This window comes from Galleria mellonella, unplaced genomic scaffold (assembly GCF_026898425.1).
Source record: "Galleria mellonella isolate WM207_F2 unplaced genomic scaffold, CSIRO_AGI_GalMel_v1 utg146, whole genome shotgun sequence".
Taxonomy (NCBI): Eukaryota; Metazoa; Arthropoda; class Insecta; order Lepidoptera; family Pyralidae; genus Galleria; species Galleria mellonella.
The window spans coordinates 1258003-1282891 of NW_026441999.1; the positions used below are offsets into that span (position 1 = coordinate 1258003).

The following is a 24889-nucleotide window of genomic DNA, read 5'->3' on the forward strand; positions in this document are numbered from 1 at the left end:
AGTTGTAGCCACACTTGGTAACCAGATTGGTAACCGCAACTAGGATATCGTGATGTTCTAAGACTGCGTGTTTTTTAAAAATGGAACAACAAAATCGTTAAGTATATCCACCTATTTGGAATCACTTAATTTTTTTTATTAATCATCATCTTCATCTTCCTACCCTTATCCCTATTATTATTTGGGGTCGGCGTAATATGTTTTTTGTCCATATTACAAAAAGATTTGGCTTTTAGTTTTAAAACCGGCCGCTTGCCTGACGTGAACTCTCTTTGGAAATTTTTTTCCAAAATTATAATTATAAAATATCTAGTTTGTAATGCAATAATTTTCTTTTAATATAATAAAAAAAAAATCTAAGACAGCCTAATAAAGTGATAGTACGTCAGATAATCGCCAAATGTGAATGTAAGCGTGCTGAATGTACAAAAGGGTTGTCGAACTTCATTATTGGATGTTTTACGCAACGGAAATTAACTGTGAGTCGAGCAATAGAGGCAATTCTTGGTAGCAGAACATTACAACTATGTACGTGAATATAACTACATGATAAGACACATTTAGTTATATTATTATGCCGTCAGCCCTATATACTTTTACGTTAAAACGATAAATTACATATTTATTTATTTATTTATATTTTTGCCCACATTAGAATATGTCTACAGGACGGACTTAATGCCCGATGGCATTCTCTACCAGTCAACCGTTACGATAAACAGAGAGAGTAAATGACGGTGCATAGATTAGAAAAAAAAATTGTAAATTAAATCAATATTTTGAAAGAAAACAAATTGTGATAAATCACATACAAAACATATATAAATAACTATATTTTAATATATATATATATATATATATATATATATATATATATATATATATATATATATATATATATATATTAACTATGTATTAAAGTTAATAAATATATAAATCATAACGTATACAATAAAGAGTTATAAGAGTAACTGTTGAGTTTCCGAATCCTGCAAAAAATAAAAAAAAAATGAGTATATAAAGTGCTTGTAAACAAGTCTATTTAAATAAAGACGATTTAAATTTGAAAATTATGTGCCATGAAAAAAAAACTAATGTCAGTTATGATTAAACCAGTTATTTTGAACTAAAAGTTAAACTACTAAATCGATTTTGATAAAATTTCTATGGAACTAATCTGTAAGTATACCCTTTCAGATAAAAAAAAAAATTTCCAAATCGATTTACAATTGACGGAGGTATGGTGACAAACATAAAAAAACAACCGAATTGAAAACGTTCAACTTACTGGAGTTACTTGAAAATCAATTGCAACTCAATTATTTATTTATTTATTTATTCATTAGTACATAATATGTGTACATGGCGGACTTAATGCTAAAAGCATTCTCTCCCAGTCAACCATAGGGAAGTGTCAGAATACTCGAATGCAGTACTAGTAATTATTGATATACATACATACTAAAATTACATATATAAACGAATATGTATATATATATACATATAACACATATACTTACACATATATGACATATACTATATTATACACGAAATTAAGAATAATATAAAATACCCAGTAACTTAATGCCTACATATGCAAGGTCAAATACCATAAAATTAGGTCCATAGGCAGCCTAGCATAGTTCAATGCTAATACACTGTGCTTATTAGCTAATCAGGAATGTTTAGGTATCGTTAAAATTAATTGAGCACTAATAAATTGTATAAATAGAAAATTACCACCTACCATATGGGATATCTATATGGTTTCGGTTGTTTTTTTTTTCTATAGAATAGCAAGCAAGGTGACGGCACACCTATAAACAATGGTACTCATTTCCCCATAAGGAAGGAAATAGTCTATTTATACTATCACTATCACATCTATATATCATAATATCTATATGTAGAGGTAATATATAGATATAATATTTTTTTATACAACTTAGAATGGTAAACAAGCTGACGGCCCACCTGATGGAAAGTGGTAACCGTCGCCTATAGACATGAGCAGTACCATGGACATAACAGAGTATACTGTTTCGCCCATGATACCCCCCATGCGTTGCCATTCCTAAGGACTCGGGTGTTATTCCTCTGTACTCTGTAAATTCACGTCATATCCCACCCTTCAAACCGAAACACAGCCATGCAAACACAACTGCTTCACGGTTGAAAGAGGAATGGGACAGAAGTACCCAAGCAATCGACTTTTGTACAAAGTGTCCCTCTGGTAAAAATAATATATAGATATCTATTATTACCACAGTACCCAGTATATATTTTTTTTATATTTCTTTTACTTATAAATTTGTTCTTCTTTCTTAATTATGTCTTCTCTTAGAATGAAAATACCAACCCCTACTAACTGGGGGGGAAGGAATTGTTAGTAATTCAGACTACCAGTCCCATAGCTAGCAATATATCGGGATAGGTCGACCTCCCAGCAGTCCCCCCTGAAAACCATCGTGCTGAATTTCAGGTGTATTAATCACGATGGGCTAACTGACATCCGTCACTGGAGCCCCGCCAGTGTATACAGTTAAGACAGACGGGGTTACCATTACATTATCATTCATAAAGAAACTACTGACTTAATATAATATACATACACTCGAAAAATATAACCCTCTTTTCTTTCGCAATCGAGTGTAAGTAATAACAGATTAAGAAGGTAAACAGCAGTTAAAAATAAATCTACAAAAATTCCAAGCATGGTAACTACTTGACTATGGTTCCTATAACCTTGAAAGAGTTCCAATGACCTTGAAAAATCAAGTACTACCGTCCACCAGTGTTAGAAAAAGCTAATGCAGTCAAGAAAAATATTTATTAAAATAGCCAAATGTGAGGAACAAACGCCCTTATTAATACAGTTACGCTCTCCATCCACAACCCTCCATTAAGGCACACGCTACAATATCCACGTAACGCAATACTTGGCACTCGATACAACCCTTAAGAAATTGGTTCAGGCCAGTCTGGCCTCGGATGCCGGTCGCCCCGGCCGTCCATAAAAAACTCACCATGTAATCTCGCGAAATAAAAAACAAGTGATTTAGAAATATATTTCACACATTTTAACCTTATACATTTGTGCCTTTGCCTCCAACGAAGCTTATTGAAAAACAAAAAAATGTCTATGGATAACACAATTCCATTTTCAAAACGATAGTGCTTCCAAGATAACAGTATAATCGAGTATAATATAGATTGTGATTTTTATAGTGATTTGTTATACTGATTAGTGATTAAGTCTACAATGATACATAATCGAACGGTGTATATTTTGCCGAATGAACTACTGCCAAAGCGGTACGGCAATGATAACGGGTAAAATTTATAAACAATCTGTGTTTACCATTGTCAATACATTTTACCTATATTGTATGTAAATTTCAATAATTTATAATATGAATTTCAAATCGTGCCTTATGCTTTTTTTTATACCACTAAAGTGGCGGATAAGCATAAGGCCCGTCTGATGGTAAACGATTACTGTAAGTTTAGGGACGTTTGCAAGACAGGGAATGTCACGTGTGCATTGCTGTCCCTGCAAAAGAGTTAATACTCGCATTTTAAAATCTAGTCTTTACAGAAGGAAATTCCTTTGTCTACTTTAACCTATAAAAGGTTCTTGAACTTAAAGATGAAATTGGAATACAACTACTAAACATATTTGATATTTATTTATTTGTAAATTAATATGTATTTCGAGATAAATTGTTGTTTTAGTTAAGTATAAAACGAAATATTATTATTTAACTAAATCAGAGTGTTTAAAATTTCTTTAATCTTAAGAGATTTCCAAATAACCATACTTTATTTGGAAAATCCTCTATTTACTTCTCCTCTTTTGAGTAGTGACCGATGCCCATTAACGAGACATCAATCAATTGTATGATTGATAATTTAGATTGAATGATTGTTATAAAAGTATTTAATTTCCCTTCCCTATCAGATATCCGGGCCAATCCACGCTACAGAGGTAATGAGCGTATTTGTAGTGGAATGATCGCATGACCACTGGAATGAATCACGTTATTTACAAGAAATAAATCACACAACACTATTTTAAACCGTAGACGTACAAAATAAGAATTCTGTCTGCATTATGATATTGAAATAAAAATTAAATGCATGCTCTATGTACATGTACTTTCTTTACTTAAACAATTAGGTAATACTGTGTTTTTGGTTCAAAATGCATGATAAAAACTGTTATAGAATTATTTAAAGGAGAAGCTAAAAATAGTTTTCTGACAAGACCCCATATCCTTCGCTACGAAATATGAATATATAATTTTAATTACTTAAAATTATATATATATATGTATATATATATATATATATATATATATATATATATATATATATATATATTCCTACACATATATATACAGATACATACATAGAACATACTCGTATATGTATGAATAATTTTTTATGCAACTTAGAATGGCAAAGTGACTAACGACCCACCTGATGAAAAGTGACCTTGTACCAATATCGTTTGCTTGGGTACCTCTCCCCCATTCGTGTTTCTAGTTTTTACCGTGAAGCAGTTATGTTTGCATGGCAGTATTTCGGTTTGAAGGGTGGGCACGGGAAGGTATAGCAGTGAAATTACAAAGTACAGAGGAATAACATAGAGTATTATTGGCGACACAATACACTCTGTTATATCCATGATACTGTTCATGTCTATAGGCGACGGTTACCACTTTCCATCAGGTGGGCCGTCAGCTTGTTTACAATTCTAAGTTGCATAACCTACCCGCGTACCAATATTCATTGAAACCTTTTTAGCCTAGTTTAATTTAAGAGTGATCGAGTAAATAAATATTCAAACGTTCTCATAATAACAGGATTAGTAGGAATCTGCTTGGTCTTTTTACGCTATAAATACTAGAGTAGTAAGTAGATTTAAATTAGCCGTGTGGTCCCGGCATAGAATAAGACATCCCTTCCTTTCCCGTTGGTGTCGTAAGAGGCAAACTTTCAAGAAAAGAGCATATTCCTATTTTTAAAATAGATTTAAAAAAGAAACTTTTTTCTTCAGTTCTTCACCGTGCAATCGGTTAATAAAAAAAAGGCTACTAAAAATAACTCCATAAGCACGTTGATATTAAATAGCATGCGCCTTGCATTGTGCTTGCAACATTTACGTGAATGACTCTAGAACAATGGAAGTATTGTAATATTTTAATTTACAAAATACAACATAACAAATAAATTTAAATACGTTTGTGATGTCAAAGGTATGTTGCATAATTTAAGATTATGTACCACAACGAAAAACCCATTTCAATTGTGACAAAGCCAGTTGTTTTTATTTCAAAACTGACCTACTGTACCGATTTTGTTAAAATTTCCAAAGGACTGATCTGTAAATATATGCTTTCAGATAAAAAGAAGAGTTTTCCAAATCGATTCATAACTGATGGAGTTATGAGGTGACAAACATTAAAAAAAAACAACCAAATTGATAATTTCCCTCTTTTGAAAATATGCTTTATTCCCATAGCAACATAGTTTACATTTACAAATGTTTTTTTTTTTCAAAACTTAATTCGAAAATTGAGAGAGAAAATGAATTATGAGGTTTATTATCGGTTCGGTTTTTAAATCAAAATATCTGGCTTGCTTTCTCCCACGCACAACCACTCTTTGGAATCAACTTCCAGCAGCAGTATTTCCGAATCGATACGACATCATAACCTTCAAGAAAAGAGCATATTCCTTTTTAAAAGGCCGGCAGCACACCTGCAATGCCTTTTGTGTTGTGGGTGATCATGGGCGGCGGTAGTCACTTACCATCAGGTGAGCCGCATGCTCGTTTGCCCCGTGTGCTGTAAAAAAAATTGAAGTCTTTTTTTGTGGAATGCAATTTTTTACAGTAATAGAGTACAGTTCATTTATTACAGATATAATATTTCATTAACGTACATAAAATCTGAAATCGACTTTCTCAGCAGTTTGATGGCAAAATAAAGCCATCACCCATTTTGATATAGATAGATAGATACTCTTTATTGTTTCCTCCAAAAGATTATAATAGTAAACTTATTATAGATACAAACAATTACAAGCAATGATCACAGTGAGATAACAATGGGTGACCTTATCGCTAAAAGCGATATACGTCTCGAGTTCCTGTAATGCAATATCTATATACTAATATAATAAAGAGGAAAGATTTGATTGTTTGTTTTTAATGGATAAACTCAAAAACTACTTAACCGACTTTAAAAATTCTTTCACCTACAGAAAGCCACATTACCATCAAGTAAAATAGACTATATATTACTTTCAAAAGGTTTATTTACCTGTGTAAAGCCGGGTCGGATCACTAGTCTAATCCATAAACGTTGTATTATTCAATATAATTGGATAATATGTCAAAATATACATATTGTAACTATATTGTTGCACTAAAACATACAATAAGTTAATAAAAGAGATTTCTTCCAGTCAACCTAACACAGTGGCATAGGGGGGAAAGGGATTGTTAGTAATGGAGACTGAGAATCTCATTGTTAGCAATATACCAACCAGGTCAACCTCCTCGCAGTTCTCCCTGGAAACTATGTTACAGATCAGTGATATTCATTGTTATGCGGACGACAGTACAGGAGATGCATTATACACCGGTCATGCAAAGATCTCGCGGGCACATACCGATGAGCTCCGGAACAGACTTGTGTCTGAAATCGAAACTTCACTCGATAAAGTTTCGATCTGGGGTGAACGCAATCTTGTTCACTTTAACCCTAAGAAGACACAAGTCTGCGCGTTCACCGCAAAAAAGACACCGTTTGTCGTATCTCCTCACTTTCAGGGCACTTCCCTTGATAATAAGTCGAGTCTGGGGATTCTTGGCGTCGATATATCTAGCGACGTCCAATTTTGCGGTCATCTGGAGGAAAAAGCTAAGATAGCTTCCAAAAAGTTGGGGGTGCTCAATAGGGTGAGACGGTATTTCACGCCAGAAAACCACCTTAAACTGTATAAAGCTCAAGTGAGGCCACACATGGAATACTGTTCTCACCTGTGGGCAGGAGCGCCACAGTACCAACTCCTTCCATTAGACCACATTCAAAGTCGGGCAGCTCGAATTGTTGACGATCGGCGTCTTACTGTCCGGCTCGACCCACTGAAACTGCGTAGAGATGTTGCATCTCTGTGCATCTTCTACCGAATTTATCATGGGAAGTGCTCTGAAGAATTGTTCGGATTGATACCTGCTGCTGATTTTCACCATCGTACAACCCGCCATAAACTAAAATTTCATCCCAACCATCTGGACGAGTGGCGGTCCTCCACCGTGCGTTTTTCAAGGCACTTTCTCCCACGCACAACCACTCTTTGGAATCAACTTCCAGCAGCAGTATTTCCGAACCGATACGACAACATAACCTTCAAGAAAAGAGAATATTCCTTTTTAAAAGGCCGGCAGCACACCTGCAATGCCGTAGGTGTTGTGGGTGATTATGGGCGGCGGTAGTCACTTACCATCAGGAGAGCCGCATGCTCGTTTGCCCCCTGTGTTGTAAAAAAAAAAAAAACTATCATGGTTAATTCCTGATGAATTCATCATGATGAAATGATCATGAACTGGCCTGTTTTCATTCTCATCTATCACCCTTCACTGGTGCTCCGCCAGCACATCCCGTTAATGCAGGCGGGGTTACCATACCATTTTCACCCATCAAAAAAAAAACACAGTGGTATAAGTACCAATTTTTGTGGATAAAAAAATATATAATTATTATTTTTTTTTTTACTATCAGATTCCCACAAAGCACGAGCACAACACCCAAACCACCAGCCAGAGCCCACCGAAAACAATCCAAAGAGGACAAAACTCAATCCTCCAATGATAGCAAGGAGCCAAGCCCGGACGCAGAGAAAGAAATGAAGAAGCCCAACATATGTTCCCGGCTTGTTGGGAAATGTAAGAAATGCTGTTCATGCTGTGTCAAAGGAGAAACTGATGATTCAGATGTCGAAGCACCAGCGGAGAAGAGGGGAACAATGAGCAGGCTTAATTGTTGCAAGAAGAAAGAGAAAGCAGCAGAAGACAATGATGTGGATATTGAAAAAGCGGCGGGAAAGGTAAGATTTCTTATGTTTTAACTTCTTAGTTTTTTTTTTATTAACAATTTATCATTTTTTTAACCGCTTTCCGATCGAAAAAAGAGGATTTTTTATGCAGCTTAGAGCTGACGGTCCACCTGATGGAAAATGGTAACCGTCGCCTATAGACATGAGCAGTACCATGGACATAACAGAGTATACTGTTTCGCCCATGAAACCCTTATGCGTTGCCATTCCTGAGGACTCAGGTGTTATTCCTCTGTACCTTGTAAATTCACGCCATATCCCACCCTTCCAACCGAGACACAGCCATGCAAACACAACTGCTTCACGGTAGAAACACGAATGGGACAGAGGTACCCAAGCAATCGACTTTTGTACAAAGTCTCCCTCTGGTAAATTCTTGTAATATTAATATTATTTGTTATCCGCGAATTCTTTCACATGACCAAGATAAAAAATAACCCATGCCTTTCCCCTTCCCATAGTACGTGTATACCAAATTTCATAGTGATTGATTAAAGCGTTAAAACATTATAATGTAACAAACAAACAAACTTTTACATTTATAATATTAATAAATTAGAATATGTAATACGGATAGATAGATAATAATTTGATTTAAATAACTAAAAAAGACTAGGACTTGAGAAAAACTATTTTCATAATGTTCCTTTTTTTTTAATATTTTTCTAAAATATCACAACCCATATTTATAGCAGTGTTAAAAACAGAGTCTGTCGTCTTTTTTATCTTCAAGCACTGGTCCGTCCGTCGGTCCGTCGGTCCGTCGCGTGCATATAAAAAGTCGGATAAAATACAAATGCAAATAGCACAAAGTCGAGCGTCAATGTTAAATTCCTAAACGTCAGTCTTATATTTAAATATTTGTTACCTACCTTCTACACTTTTGTGGTGATGCAACGATTTAATACTTACTCATATACTCGTAATAAAATGGGCCGTGTGGTCCCGTCGTAGAATAGGCCACCCCTATAAGACACCCAAGGGATAGGATCCCTTGGGTGTCGTAAGAGGCGACTAAGGAACGGCGAAGGATGGGCAACAGCGTGCCTCTTAAAACATCTCTAAAGCCTGACTGCGGTTGCCGAGCGTGGCAACTGCTGGCAAAACCCCCCAAGGGGTAGGCTTATGTTCAGCAGTGGACAGTTAAAAGCTAATATCATGATGATGATGATGATTATAAAATTGTAACTCGATGTCTGTAGATGAAAGTTGTTTAAGAAAAATTTAATGAATGAATGAGTATACTTTATTTGCATTATACAATATAGGAAATAAGCAAGGCAATTTATAAACACAACGATACAGTTGTATAAGTACAGTAAGGCGGTCTTGTTGCTGAGAGCAATCTTTTCAAGACAACCTTAAGGTAATGGCCTAATTGTTGTACAAGTAGGTATGATAGTGCTGTATAATTAAAAAAGCACCTTTTGCAAATTAAAAATATATATATATATATATATATATATATATATATATATATATATATATGTATATATATATATATATATACACATATTAATCAAACAAAAGAGTCTAAGTAAAAGCGTTGAAATTGGGAACTACTCGGTAAACCCCCCAATAGAGGAAAGCCTATGTTGAGTAGTAGACAGATAACGGCTGATATAGTGATGTCGAAGAGTTAAATTAATTCTAGTTCAATTCATCATGATGGGCTAACTGACCTGCCTTTATAGCTCACGTGTCATCTTTCACTGGTGCCACGCCAGCGTATACCGATAGCGCAGGCGAGGTTACCATTTCATTTTCTCTTTTAAAAAATACCGACTGTGTATGAATATTGTATTATACCAGCCGTTAACTGTCCACTGCTGAACATAGCCTCCCCCATAAGAGGGGTTTTGCCAGTAGTTGCCACGCTTGGCAGGCGGGTCGGCAACCGCAGTTTGACTTTTGTTTTAAGCTGGTAATGTTTTAAGAGGGACGCTGCTGTCCATTTCTCCACCATTAAAAAGTATCTATCTATCTGTTTATCTATTCTGAACAGGCGGCAACCATACAGTTCGAGAGCGAAACGAAACGCAAGCGTAAATTCCGCGACGTATTGTGCGGGTGTTGCGGCCGCAAGAGACGCGTCAGCGACGTTTCAGACGTCGCGGCGAGGAACGTCGCGGAGGTGGCGGCCTCACCTGAAGTCGTCAGCACTGGATGCTGCGGGAAAAGGAGGCACGAGATCGAAAGGAGAGACAGCATATTAAGTGACAGACCTCCAGCCAAGTAAGTTGCCAGATTTAACAATGACGAGCTCCGTTGCGAGCACGTTGCTTTATATATATATTTTTTTAATATTATTTTAAGGGCTTTTACCTTCTTCAGGTATATCAATCCTATTGTACCCTGAACTGATTTCTCAAACAAAACTTTATCTACTTTCCCTAGACGCGGAAAGAGAAGAATTAATGGGCATCAATAATTTACAGAAATGTTCAAAAATGAGATACTAGGTTCGATTCCCAGTCGGGCCAATTTAGGAAACAAAATTTTCTGAAACGAGTTCACGAGTTAGAAAAAGACAGCATTTGTTTCATTCCGTCTCATGGTCTCGCTAGCGAGTAAGAACATTTATGAAAGAATGGAAGTGTTTTCATAAAAATACAAAGTTCCACTAAGTGCCAACAGTCTCGACTAGGGGGGATAACGAATTGTTAAAAATGGGGATTAGTAGCCCGATTGTTAGCAATACACACTGTCAGGTCGACCTCCTCGCGGTTCCCCTAGAAACTATCGTGTTCTATCCATCCCAAATTAATTCATCACTATAGTTCTATAGTTCACTATATTTCTAGTGAAATTCGTCACGATGGGCTAACTGACCTGCCTTTTCATCCTCACCTATCATCCCTCACTGGTGCCCCGCCGACGTATACCGTTAACGCAGGCGGGGTTACAATTCCATTATCATCCATTAAAAAAAAAGCAATCTCCACTATTAACACACTCCTACCTTTAATTTTGAACAGCTGCTGCACACGCATGTGCACGTGGGTGCGCGGCGCGTGCCGTCGACACTCCGAGCAGTCTTCCAGCCGTCGCACCAGCATGTTCTCCAAGAACAAGAGCCTCTCGCCCACACTACCGCCAGAGGTGAGACGATACATTTCATTTTTTCATTTTGTGATACATAGGTATATAACGATAGATGGAAACAGAAAATAAGTCCTCACATGTAAAATACATTTACAAAAGTGTATTAATTTCATTTGAACAGTTTCAGAAGTTAACGTGAACAAATATTATAATATGGAATTTTTATATGTTAAGTTGTAAAATGTATACATCTCAATATGTAAAGTATGTATTAAGTTAAAATATAACCTTATCATATACCAAATTTCATTCAAATTTGTTCAGTCATTTTTTGTGTTAAATAGTAACAAACATTAACAAGTTTCCCATTTATAATAGTAGAAGGATAGTAAGAAGTAGTAATGAGTAAATAGACACCAAATCGATATATTTTTCCTCCTCCTCTGTACCTCTGTACATTGATGGCGGAGAAAAGGTCATTGCCCATTTCGATATCGCCCATATCCAATTTATCCAATTTATATTATTTTTTTGCATAACAGACATTAATATATTAGTTATTTGGCAAATATATAGATATTGTAACTAAAGTATATTTATATACATATATTTATATATATACTAGCTGACCCCGTAAACGTTGTTTTACCACTTATTGCGAAATACAAAAATCACAATTAAAATACAGTGGTTGATCGTTAAACGATGAAAATTTAAAGTTGTCTGTATTTTTCAATGCTAAATTATAATAAAATAAAAATAAAAAATTTAGTCAAAAATATAAAAAAAAAAATATTTTGGGCTGGGTCACCCTTATCATTGAGGGGTATGAAAAATAGAGGTTGGCCGATTCTCAGACCTGGCCAATATGCACACAAAATTCCATAAATATCGGTAAAGCCGTTTCGGAGGAGTTTGGTAACAAACACCGTGACACGAGAATTTTATATATTAGATATTGCTATATACTCGTATTGCCACTCTTAATAAGGATTCCGTTCCACGAATTTACGCAAAAGTTGCCGTTGTCATTTCTCGTCGGGTATATCTCTAGCAACTAATAATGTCTAACTTTTGTTTCAACAATACAATTAAAATGGCACGAACCAGTAGAAATGATTGTAATTGCACCTCGCTACAAACAGAGCTGGCGTGACACTGCCGGCAGTTAATGACGCCCTCAGTTTATTGTGAATTTTGGCTGAAAAAATTATAGTTAAAAATTAGTAGGTACAGTAAAGTAGAAGTAGGAGTGACATACAATTATAAATACTGTACATGTTTGTTTGTATAAGCTTTATTGTACATTGGTATTGAACAAAAAAAAAAAGATTATAAAAAGAAATAATATTTGTTATTTTTAATACCTTATATATATATATATTTATTTATTCAACTTAGAATGGCAAACAAGCTGACGGCACACCTGATGGAAAGTGGTAACCGTCGCCTATAGACATGAGCAGTACCATGGACATAACAGAGTGTACTGTTTCGCCCATGATACCCCCCATGCGTTGCCATTCCTGAGGACTCAGGTGTTATTCCTCTGTACCTTGTAAATTGACGGCATATCCCACCCTTCAAACCGAAACACAGCCATGCAAACACAACTGCTTCACGGTTGAAACACGAATGGGACAAAGGTACCCAAGCAGGCGACTTTCCACAAAAAACCGACTTCAATTGTGGCATAACCGTTTATTTTGAATTAAAAACTAAACTACTGAATCGATTTCGATATAATTTCTATGGAAACAATGTATTAATATATTCATTTAAATAAAAAAATAATTTTCCAAATCGGTTTACAACAGGCTAATTTATGGTTCAACAAACACAAAAAAAAATACAATCAATTATGAATCTTCTTTTTGAAGTATCCGTTTAATTATCTCAGTGTGTTAGCATATTCAAGATCTTCATAGATGCAGACGAAGTCACGAATGAAAACTAGTCCACAATATACCCATTATTCTATATTAGATATGAAATTAATTATAATTCAAATAATTATATATAACACGCATCACAGTACATATTAAAATTAACGTCATTAGTTCATTTGCAAAATGACGTCAAATAATGTATGACTATAAAAAAATTTACATATATTTTATAAACGTTTCGAGTGCCTACGTAACACGCGAGTTACAGTTACATACATAATAATAACTTAGCAATTAAATATACGGCAAATAACATTAGCGTGAATATATTGTGGAATTTAATTAATGTGGTGTTATATATATAATTTTATATATAAAGTGATAACATCGTTTGGTGACGAAATAAGAATACAGTGATTGATTCCGAGCTCAAAGGTAGTATCGAACTCTTGAATCTAAGGCTAGACTGCCTCCCTTTGTATGTTCTGTCGCTTGTATAAAATGTTCTGAGGTATTGTTTGCAATGATGCCCACAGCCACCTTTTATCATCGCACCGCTCGCCATCGACAGGAAATTCATTCATGCTTGAACCTAAATGGTCACATACAGTAAAGTTTCAGAGGAGTATCCTCCAACGAACACTCTTATTGTTAAATGAGCTACCTGCCAAGGTTTTGCATAGAGACTACAGTATACAGTTCTTCAAAAGAGGCTAAAAATATCCTTAGGATCGACAACGTGAACGTGATATCCCTGGTGTCGCCGACTTTTGTAGTATAAAAAAAAATCACTCTTATACCATGTACAAGGTGAAATCAAAGTCGTTAGTATCATTTTAAGACTGTCATCATCATCATGTCAGCCGTAATATGTCCACTGATGAACATAGAGTGTCATGAGGGACTCCTAATCGCAGTTTACCATTGGGGGACTTTTGCTAGTGGTTGCTACGCTTGGTACGCGGGCTGGCAACCGCAGTTAGCCTTTGGTAATGTTTTATGAGGAACGCTGCTGTTAAGTACCCTTAGTTGCCTATAATCACGCCCACAGAGAAGGAAGGGGTAGCTTATTCGATGCCGTGAATACACGACAACTGATTGAAGATTAACTACCCCTCTCACTACCAGATGTTCCACAACCTTCCATATTGGCCATGAATCTGACTGCCATTTTGTTCACGCATGTTTTAGGATACGTGATTCACCTCTAAACGAAGTATCTTCAGACAAATTATTAAATCGCTGCTCGTTCGTCATCCAAATTCCGAATAAATTTCATGTTGGCAGTCACACATACTATACGATGTTAATACCCATTACAAACTCAATATTCATTTACAAATAATGGCCAATATTGAAGACGTTACTGTATTTCTATCCAATTGTCTTTCTTCTTCTTTCTTGGTTCTTACATTATATAGAGAGTCTCCATAGAAATGCTTTAAGAAAAGCCAGTCAACTTTTTCATACAATTTTGCTTGATAAATAATTATGAGTGATTCATTTATAATTTCTATATTTATCTTATAATTTATGTGTCTTTTTAATAAGTAAATATTTATTTTATTTATTAAATAATACGTCAAAATACGTTTTATGCATAAGTATATAGAACACTGTTAAAAAAACGAGTCAGCTAATTTGACAATTAGCTGACAAGAAGTTGACTCATTTTTGAGACTCGATGCTCTATCTATATATGGTAATATAGGAATAAATACGCAGCATTTTCGGAAATTTGCTATTCTATGAGTATATGTAGGTGTTAGAAGATGTAGTACCTTGCAGACTATCATAACTTATACTTACAATTTATTACTAAAACGTATAGTTATTAGTATGTACATAATACCTCGATCAATGCATGTAAATCCATCTATTCATGTCTTCAATTACTACCAACATTATATATCAACGTACAGACATATATCCGTATGTATAACTGTGTATATATAAAAATATATATATATATATAATGTCAAAGCTTGCGTGCAAACACTACACTAAACACTGGTCACCAAATTGTTATCGCCTTCTGACCTTCGTAGCTACCGACGAATGGTATATCATCTAATTTTGTGATTCAACTAATTGTCTGGCTGCTAACATGAAATTATAATTTTTATACAATTTTAATTTAGTGCTTGGAAATAATAATAATGAATTAATTACAAATATTACTAAGCTGGCCGAACGTTCCCGCAAAAATAGGCCACCCCTTCTTTTCTCGTGGGTTTCGTAAGAGGCGACTAAGGAGGACGAGCAATAGTCAGCAGCGTCCCTCTTCAAACATCTCTAAAATCTAACTGCAGTTGCCAATCCGCTTGCTCAGCGTAGCAACTACTGGCAAAACACGCCAAGAGGTTTCCACCCAATAGCCAATGTTTACCACTTTCCACAGAGTGAGTCTTCAGATCCTTTGTCACTCTATGATGCGTAAAAAAAATAAAAAATATGACACCCAAAGTGAACGTAACAAAGAGCATCCCTAAACATAGACAAACAAATGTTTATATTGGCGCCCAACGTGGGACTAATCTATCGTGTTTAAAATCACTCCCAAAGTGAAAGCAACAAATATTACATTGCCATTCGCCGACATACGTATAAACAGTTGTTTGTATTGGCGCCCAACGTGGGACCAAGCAGACCATATTGCAATATGCATAACGTTGCAGAAATCATGCGAACTTGTCAACACGAATACATATTTTTTATACATAATGCTTAGTGCTCTTTGCGTGAGAAGGGTACTTTTTCCTTCGACACGATTATGATCATTTATTTAAATTAAAACTTTCCTTGCTTCTCATATAAAATACGTTGGTTTAATGAAGGTCGCCGTATTTTAACAACTACAATGGGTTTCTACAATCAATAACATTCAATTTCTAAATGAGGAACTAAGTTGGCGATTTTTGTTAGTACCTCCCCTGAGTTTATAGCGAAAACTACTCGGAATTAGTAGAAATTGATAATTGATAAATTGTAAAAAAAAAAGAAATATAAACCTGTGCAGTGGATCCTTTGCTCTTATATTTTCGACAGTTTAAGTAAATTAAATCTGAAACAGTTAAAACAAAATATTAAAACTATTTTATTTTTTCCATATTTATTATTTAGTCTTCGTTCCTGTATTATTTAATAATTTTAATGTTTCAATCTGAAAATAAATAGAAAAACTATCAAAGTATTTAACAAAAATATAATTTTCTAAATATAAATAAATATACTTTGAAATTTAAAAGTAAAAAAAAACTAGATAGTAATATAGATTAAAAATAAAAATCTAAAAATGTCGACCACATTACAAGTTCCTCCCGCACCTTCCCCACAACCCTCGAGGAAGTCGAAAGTGTTAATCACAACTGATTTCATGAAGCGTGACACTGACTTGGAAGAAGATGTAGAGGTAGGTGGAAATGTAAAGTGGGTAGGTAAAGTGTAATGCACTCCTTGATTAATTTGGAAATTTTAAGTGATTATTTATTTTTCAACTACAAACTATTTGAAATTATCTACCAATTAAATGCTTCAATGCTGGCTGTATTTCTAATGCCATAGAAGATCGATTCTACCCTTATTAATATTTTATCTATCTGTGTAGTCCCGGCATAAAATAGACCACCCCTTCCTTTCCCGTGGATGTCGTAAGACTGACTAAGGTAGAGCAAGAGATGGGCAGCAACGTCCTTCTAAAAACAACTCCAAAACCTAACTGCGGTTACCAATCCGCCTATCAAGCGTGGCAACTACTGGCAGTGGACAATTAGAGACTGATATTCTGATGATTATGATAATGATTCTATCTATCCTTACTAACATTATAAATGTGCAAGTGCATTTGTTAATTGCATCTTAACGGCTGAGCCAATCGTCATGAAATTTGATATATATATATATATATATATATATATATATATATATATAGTATTTGGGATGGAGAAGGATATAGACTAGATCTTTATTAGACTTTATCCTGATCAATCAACATCAGCCTGGTCAAGAGTAAAGAAATTGATTAACATAAATAAATTACATATCTAAATTAAAATAATTATGGAGTGAAAATGGAATGATGATTTTTTGATATACTGATGGTATATGCTAGTGGGGTACCAGTGAGGGATGAAGTCAGGTCAGTCAATCCATTGTGATGAATTTATTCGAAATTAACCACAATGGTTTCTATGAGAGTTCCCAAAGAGGGTTGACGTGAGGCAGCCGGTCGTAAAACTAAAAGCCAAATCTTTTTGTAATATGGATAAAACCATATTACGCTGACCCCAAATGATAATTGGGATAAGGGTAGGAAGATGATGATGGTTTCTATGAGTGGCTACATGGATATCGACCTTATAGGGTAGACATTAAATGGTTGCATTCTGCAAATCCGAGAACACAATGAAGACGAATCATCTATCTATCGAATTACCTATCCTAATAATGAAGTATTGCGTTTTATTGTGATTCACTGTTCATCCCAAAGGTTGACTAATAGAGAATGCTACTAGCATTAATTCCGCCTTTTGTACCATAAAATTTTCTTCGGCCATTAAAGTTATTTAAATTAATAATAAAAATAGGAAAAGAAATTTTATTATTTGATAAAAACACAAAGCTACAAACACAAGGTACAATGGGCCCCACACTGGATGAACCTGTATCGTGGGCACCCGACAAAGATTAACAAATGACAATCTGTTATAATAATAAGTACATAGTGGACGGGTATTATATATAAAATTATATGTATATAAAAGAAAAGGTATATTCCAAATTGACATAATGATAATTTGCTGATCAGGCAATCCCGATCATGTATTTTATTTTATTTATTTATTCATTAGTACAAATATGTGTACATGGCGGACTTAATGCTAAAAGCATTCTCTCCCAGTCAACCATAGGGAAGTGTCAGAATACTCGAATGCGGTACTACTAATTATTGATATACATACATACTAAAATTACGTATATAAACGAATAAATATATATGAATAACAAATATATTTACACATATATGACATATACTATATTATACACGAAATTGAGAACAATATAAAGCACTTACTGCTCGGATAAAGTAAAAAAGTGAGCGTGAACGTTTTTTTTTTTGAAAGACAGTTTAGTCGGTAGTCTTTTAGAATTTTGATAACCGTTAATTTTCTTCTTTATAGGATACACGCAAGAAATTAGACACGTCTCTAATAGAACACACGAGCGTGATGCGAGGCGCCATACCCGTGCTGCCGACGGTGCTCGCCTACTTCTGTCTCTTCTGTAACATCATCGTCCCAGGACTTGGTTAGTAATTAACAGACCTCATAAAGAAGAAGGCTCTCGATTATACTTGTTTGTTTTTAATGTTATGTTACATTCGCATATGGGGTCAGCTAAGCCGTTGCACGTCGACCCATCGGGATCTTTTGTGCTTCCCCCTGCCTTTTACCATCATTTTATAGATCCTATGTGTTACCTTAACGATATCCCGCGGCTTAAGATATCTGTAGTCCCTGGCTCTGGATAAGCCGTTCCCAGTAGACTCATGCGCCTGCTCGCTAACGAGTCACAGTTGCACATCAAGTGTTCCATGGATTCCGATCTCTCCCCGCACAGTCTGCACAGTGTGTCCGAAGACAGAGCCTGTTGTCTGCCACCGCTGTAGATGACTTTATCCATCCTTCAACATTGTCATTTAAGAACTTTTTAGAATGTTTAAGACTCTTCAAAGTCCTCCATTCCTTTAGCTGTTTTTTCCTCACATACTCCTCAAGGGCAAAGTTAACAACACTTGATGCAAGTGCAACATATGGTTCGGGACCTATCATTTTTGATTCTGATCCCTTTCACGCCAACTCATCGGCCCTTTCATTACCTTTAATCCCAATATGTCCAGAAACTCATATCAAACTAATCCTATTATGCCTACCCAAATTATTTTAATGTTACTTCTAAACTTATTGTCATATAATTTCCTCTATTCAAATTCTATCAATTATTAACATAGTTAAAGACTTAAATAATACACACATATGTGAATAATGAATATATTAGGATTTCTGACTAATTCCAAAAGAATAAATCTAAATGTATAACTTAAAAAAGTAAAATTTGTAATATGGCTACAGTCGGCGATAGCGGTCTGATTTTGATAAGTCATTATAAATATTAAATAAAAACAAAAAAAAATTCAATTAATATTAGGTTAAAAAATCTATACAATTGAATAATAATTGGCAGTGTTTCAGTGTAGTACAATGACAATGAAATAATGTAGTAAAATTTAAATAGGTAGGTTATCTTTTCCAGCAAAATGTTTTCCAACTACCGAACTTCGATTTTACTCTACCAATAACAATAAAATTTTATTCATGCTACTCGTGACACAGCCTTGAACCACGCTCATAAATAAGGGCTCCCATTGAGTTCGAAACTAGTCGGACATATACAAATTTAAAACGTAAGTATATCCCTAATTAATAATTAAAACAATATTTTACTTGCAGGTACAATATTTAGCGGCATGTTCTGCTTGTGTTTCGGAATACCCAGATTCGGTGTTCACGACGGAGCAAAACACAGGATAGGTAAGTTGTATGATGTTTCTTTTCACACCTTGTTTCTATATCAGAAATTATCCAGCAATTATTTGTAAATTAATCCAAGCGTTTAATCTAAATAAGGATATTGGTAGAAAGGTTTTTTTCTGTTTCTCCCAAACACATACTTAAAGAGGGGATTATTATGGTAATTAGAAGATAGTATTGTAATTACGAGTATAATGATGTAAGAACACTACCAGAAGCATCAATCGCACGAACTGCCATATAATGAAGTTACCATTATTTCAAACCATTTCACCGACGAACACTCAGGTTATGGAATGAGCTCCCTGCCGAGGTTTTCCCAAGAGCCTACAGCTTGGGGTTCTTCAAAAGGGGTGTAAAGAGGTTTCTTCAGGGTCGGCAACGCACGCGTAATGCCTCTGATATTGCAGGTGTTCATAGGCTACGGTAACCACTTACCATCAGGTGGGCCGTATGCTTGCTTGCCACCTCAGTGCTATAGAAAAAAAATTTCAATCAGAAGAAGGACAATGTGACAAAGTGCCATCGATTGGTGTATTTTTTTTAATAAAAGTAATATTTATTTTGTTGTCAGGCTCCTTTTTGATAAACTTACTGGTTGGCTGCGGACAACTATTCACGGTACTGTTCTGCCTGGTGGGCTGGGGATGGTCCATCTGGTGGGGCGTGATCTTCGTTAAAGTAGCGCGTAAGTGATGAAGTTATTAGATTCAAATCAATAAATCTTGATCTTGGCGCCATATTTAATTGGTGCCCAACGTGGGACTTCCAATACATCTTCAAATATATTTTGATTAGGTCATGAGATCGTTTCAATTTAATTGCTTATTCATTTGGTCACAGTAACTAGAATTCGCCTTATAGTTTAATTAAGTTAATAATTAGTTTTCCCTTGAATTTCTTGAAATAAAAAAAATATATAATCAATTCATTAGTACTAACAAATTCTTTATTTTAAACTACTGATATATCAGAATGTAGATTCTCATTGTAAAATACGAGTATTTCTTAAATATATGCAAATATATGTGTGAATAAAAAATGCCGTGTGGTCCCGGCGTAGAATAGGCCACCCCTTCCTTTCCCGTGAATGTGCTAAGAGTCGACTAAGGACGGTCGAGGGCTGGGCAGCAGCACGCCCTCTTAAAACATCTCTGGGACCCTAACTACAGTTGCCAACCCGTCTGCCAAGCTTGGCAACTATTGGCAAAACTCCCGTTATGGGGAAGGCTTATGTTCAGCAGTGGACATTTAACGGCTGAAATAATAAAAAAATATGAAAATATCTTCTTTTCATTTAACAGTTTCCTCTTGTCGGTGCAACTAATTCATGCATCTTTTTCCAGCCAGCTCTATCCCAGGCCATATCCTTTATCTCCCTATACGACATGACACCTAGTGTTTCTTTTATCTGTCCCATGTAGTTATTCCTCGGTCTTCCTCTTCCTCTTTTGAAAATTTTAAAATAAAAATATAAGCATTTAAATTCGACATAGTATCCCTTGGTAGATATTTTAGGACTTATTGACGCTAAATAACCAATAGTAATATACTTCATAATAATAATAAACACTGTAATTTTCTCTTCCTCACTTCTAGACTACTTTAAGAAGTGTACGATGTAAACTTTATAATGAAATGTCAATTTACATAATTCCAGGTAAATATCGTAAACTAAAAGCAGAGGCGGCAGCCGAGGAAGCAGAGGCCGCGCCGCCGGTCACCGCGAACAATCACACGAGAACGTAACGACAACGACACGACCGCTGCACGAGTACAAACGTGAACGAGACGGCGACGAGACCGTATTTATGTTCAGTCAAGTACCGTTTACACGATATTAAATTTAGTTTACTTTTCATTAAGTCTATTTCGATATAAATTGATGAAAATGAGACCAAATTTTATTAAAATCATCACAGAAATATTCTCTAAATGTAACTAGTAACAATGTTCTGTCTATTGACTCTAAGTGTGGGAACTATATTGCGATATCAATATATTGTAGTTACAATATCTATACATATATTAGCCCAATAACAGATATATTAGGTATCGGTAATCCAATATATTACATCGAAAAGAAGAACCCGCTCATAATGAATATAGATATCCGACTAGTATGGGCGATATCGCAATGGATGGTCATCGGTGTTCAGAAGAACTCAATATATAGATATCGGATATTAGCCAACTCTTATTGATTCAAGCCGTTTGACAGTCAACAGAGCATAAAAGTATTCACTTTAATTTATCCAATGAATTTCATTTGTATTTAGAAATTTATTTACTAAATGTTATATCCTATAAACAGTGCTCGACTATATTAAATCTCGTCATAAGTAATTTAATACTTTCAAGTGAATTTTTAAACATGAATAACTCGAATCGAAACTAACTTTAGAATCCTATTAAGTAATTCCTAACTTCTTAACGAATAAAAGAGTATGTAAAAATTTAAAAGTTATCAAATATAACTTTTAAAGTTGACTTATTGTATTGTAAATAATATTGCAAAACGCGTACGTTATACTACATCTATGGTTCAAATCCATAGAGATCTGAATTCGAAATGCGAAGAGGTTAGAAAAAAAAATTGTAAAATAATAATTTATCTGCTGGTCAGAAAAATGTTTCAACCATACGAATATGGTTTTTCTATATAAAAAAAATATAACTTCCATTCGAAGTTTTCCGGCCAATTTATGGTCTTTCTAAAATATAAGTAACACTAGAATGTACATGGTAAATTAAGCCCCAAGTGCTTCTATATAAAGTATTACACATATAAATATAGAGCGATGCAAGATAGAAACAGTCTGCATATTACGATACAAGAGAAAAACGATTTTTGTTTTCTTTATTAGGTGTGGGTAATATATAGTTGCAATATCTATATATTGCCCCAATATCAGTCAATCAATATATAGTATCGAAATAAGTATAGATATCCGACTGATATGGATGATATTACAATAGGCGAGGACCTTTATTCGCCCTCAATATCCAAAGGAGATCCAGTATATAGATATTGAAGCGATACAGATGTTACCCATGCCTAATGACCATGCTATTAAATTTCTGAGAATGATGAACCAAAAATTGATACTGAGCCATTATGGCTGATGATGAATAACAGAATGTCTGTAAATTCACGCCAATGATTACATTTTCAATCGACTACAAAAGATAGAGATTTTCAATTCGGTTACACTTTATGTTTATTACCTCATAGCCCCGTCAGTTAAAAACCGATTTGGATAATTCTTTTTTTAACTGAATAAATATATTTACAGATTGTAGACCATAGAGATTTTAACAAAATCGTTTCAGTATTTTGGGTGTTTAAATCAAAATAACTGGTTTTGTCACAATTAAAGTAGGTTTTTCTTTTGTGGGGCAAAATCTTTAATTAATTATTTTTAATTGATAATAAAATTAACAGATTTATAAAATATGCATGGAAAATATTATGTTAATTAGGCCAGAACGCCGCAATGTATTTAAGTTCTATCTTGCATAATGTCGCGCCAGTTATATAATAATTAATATAAGAATTTTTGTATATGACCAAATCGTCAAGTTCGACAAATCAAATACAGTAGGTGATCACATTAATAACATTTTTTAGCATACTAAACGAGTAGTTTTTTGACATTTTTCCAGATATTATAACATTAAATGCAGTATTAATATATTTTTTATTATATATTATAGTATATAATTAATTACTTTTTACTCAACTGATATTATCGTATTATAATTTTACATTTGACGTCACAAGGAGATGTGTTAGCAACTATGGGTGGCGCCCATTATACGCAATGGTATTGTAAATCATTGCTAGTGATTTAGCTACAATTATAATAACATCTTTAGACTTCAATTGCAGTATTTCATTTTGTTTTCTATTAGCTTTTTGCCTGCCACTTCATTTGCGTAGATTTCAAAAGAAGAAAGAAATAAGCCACTTATAGATGGCGCATCGAGATAAATATACCAGACTTTAAGTTAGACCTTTAGGAATACAAGTGTGTACCTAAACCACATTAAATTTGGTGTAGTAGTTTTTGTATGATGCTGGAACAAACATACAGACATTGTTGTTTTGACTTCTGTTGCTCTTATTAAGACCCCTCTACAATTTTTTTTTAATGTTAATATTTTTATTTCTCCCACAAAATAGCAATATAATGAAACTTACAGCTATAGAGGTTATAATTTAAAACAATCTTTGTGAGACTCTGGTGTCGGTATTAGTAAGACGATGGAAATTTGGTCGACCTAATAAGGCACATTGCTAGCAATATGCCCTATTAGGTCGACCTCCACGTGGTTCCCCCTAGAAACCATCATGAACAATTCTTGTTGAATTCGTCACGATGGGCTAACTGACCTGCTTCATCCTCACCTATCATCCTTCACTGGTGCCCCGCCGGTGTATACCGATAGCACGGGTAGGGATACCATTCCATTCTCACCTATAAAAAAAAAAATACCCCGACAACGTGTACCGATACCGCAGACAGGTTACGATTCCATTTTCATCCCATTAAGGAAAAATATATATATTTTTTTGTATACAACTTAGAATGGCAAACAAGCTGACGGCCCACCTGATGGAAAGTGGTGACCGTCGCCTATACACATATAATATGTAACAATACAATATTTTGGTATAGGGGTGTCCCCAATCTTGTGACGTCATCGATGATTAAGTTATAGGAATCTCAGCTAATGAATATATTTACCACACCATTGTATGGTGTGGTAATATTATATGTAATCATTTAATATCATTGATTATCAAGTTCTTCCATTAATTCGTTAACAAGTTTAATTGTTATATTAAGTTTGAGAATTATCATATAATTATAGTTGCTTATACAACGAAATAATCAATAAAAAAAAAACATTATATGAAAATATTTTGTCTTATTTAAACTCTATTATAAGTATTACCGTACCATATTACACGTTTACTGTCCACTGCTGAACATAGGCCTCCCCTATTGGGGGGGTTTTGCCAGTAGTTGCCACGCTTGGCAGGCCGAAGTTAGGATTCGGTGGTATTTTAAGATGGAAGCTGCTGCCCATCCCTCAATCTTTTAAATCACCTTAATCGCCTATTACGATAGTCACGGGTTGCCCGTGATATCTCACGTATGTTGCTATTTCTGAGAAATAATATGTTAATTTCACTGTCATATCCCATACCATGCAAGCACAGCCATGCAA

At 34.7% G+C, this 24889-nt stretch overlaps 1 protein-coding gene and 1 long non-coding RNA gene across 2 annotated transcripts in view; one reads left to right on the forward strand and one right to left on the reverse strand.

Moving 5' to 3' along the window:
* LOC116413495 (protein stum) overlaps positions 1–24524 on the forward strand; it is an 81837-nt gene extending 57313 nt beyond the window's left edge. The window contains exons 5-11 of the mRNA XM_052891962.1: positions 7794–8118; positions 10133–10362; positions 11106–11229; positions 18242–18368; positions 19571–19651; positions 20226–20339; positions 21312–24524. Of these exons, the coding sequence (XP_052747922.1) occupies positions 7794–8118; positions 10133–10362; positions 11106–11229; positions 18242–18368; positions 19571–19651; positions 20226–20339; positions 21312–21400 (1090 nt within the window). The 3' untranslated portion in view covers positions 21401–24524. The remainder of the gene's footprint in view (positions 1–7793; positions 8119–10132; positions 10363–11105; positions 11230–18241; positions 18369–19570; positions 19652–20225; positions 20340–21311) is intronic.
* On the reverse strand, positions 5510–12346 carry LOC128200031 (uncharacterized). Its single transcript, XR_008252511.1, has 3 exons — positions 12280–12346; positions 11090–11217; positions 5510–5852 (listed from the first exon to the last, which is right to left on the reverse strand). It is a non-coding gene; the product is annotated as an uncharacterized LOC128200031 (long non-coding RNA).
* Positions 24525–24889: the final 365 nt, after the last annotated feature.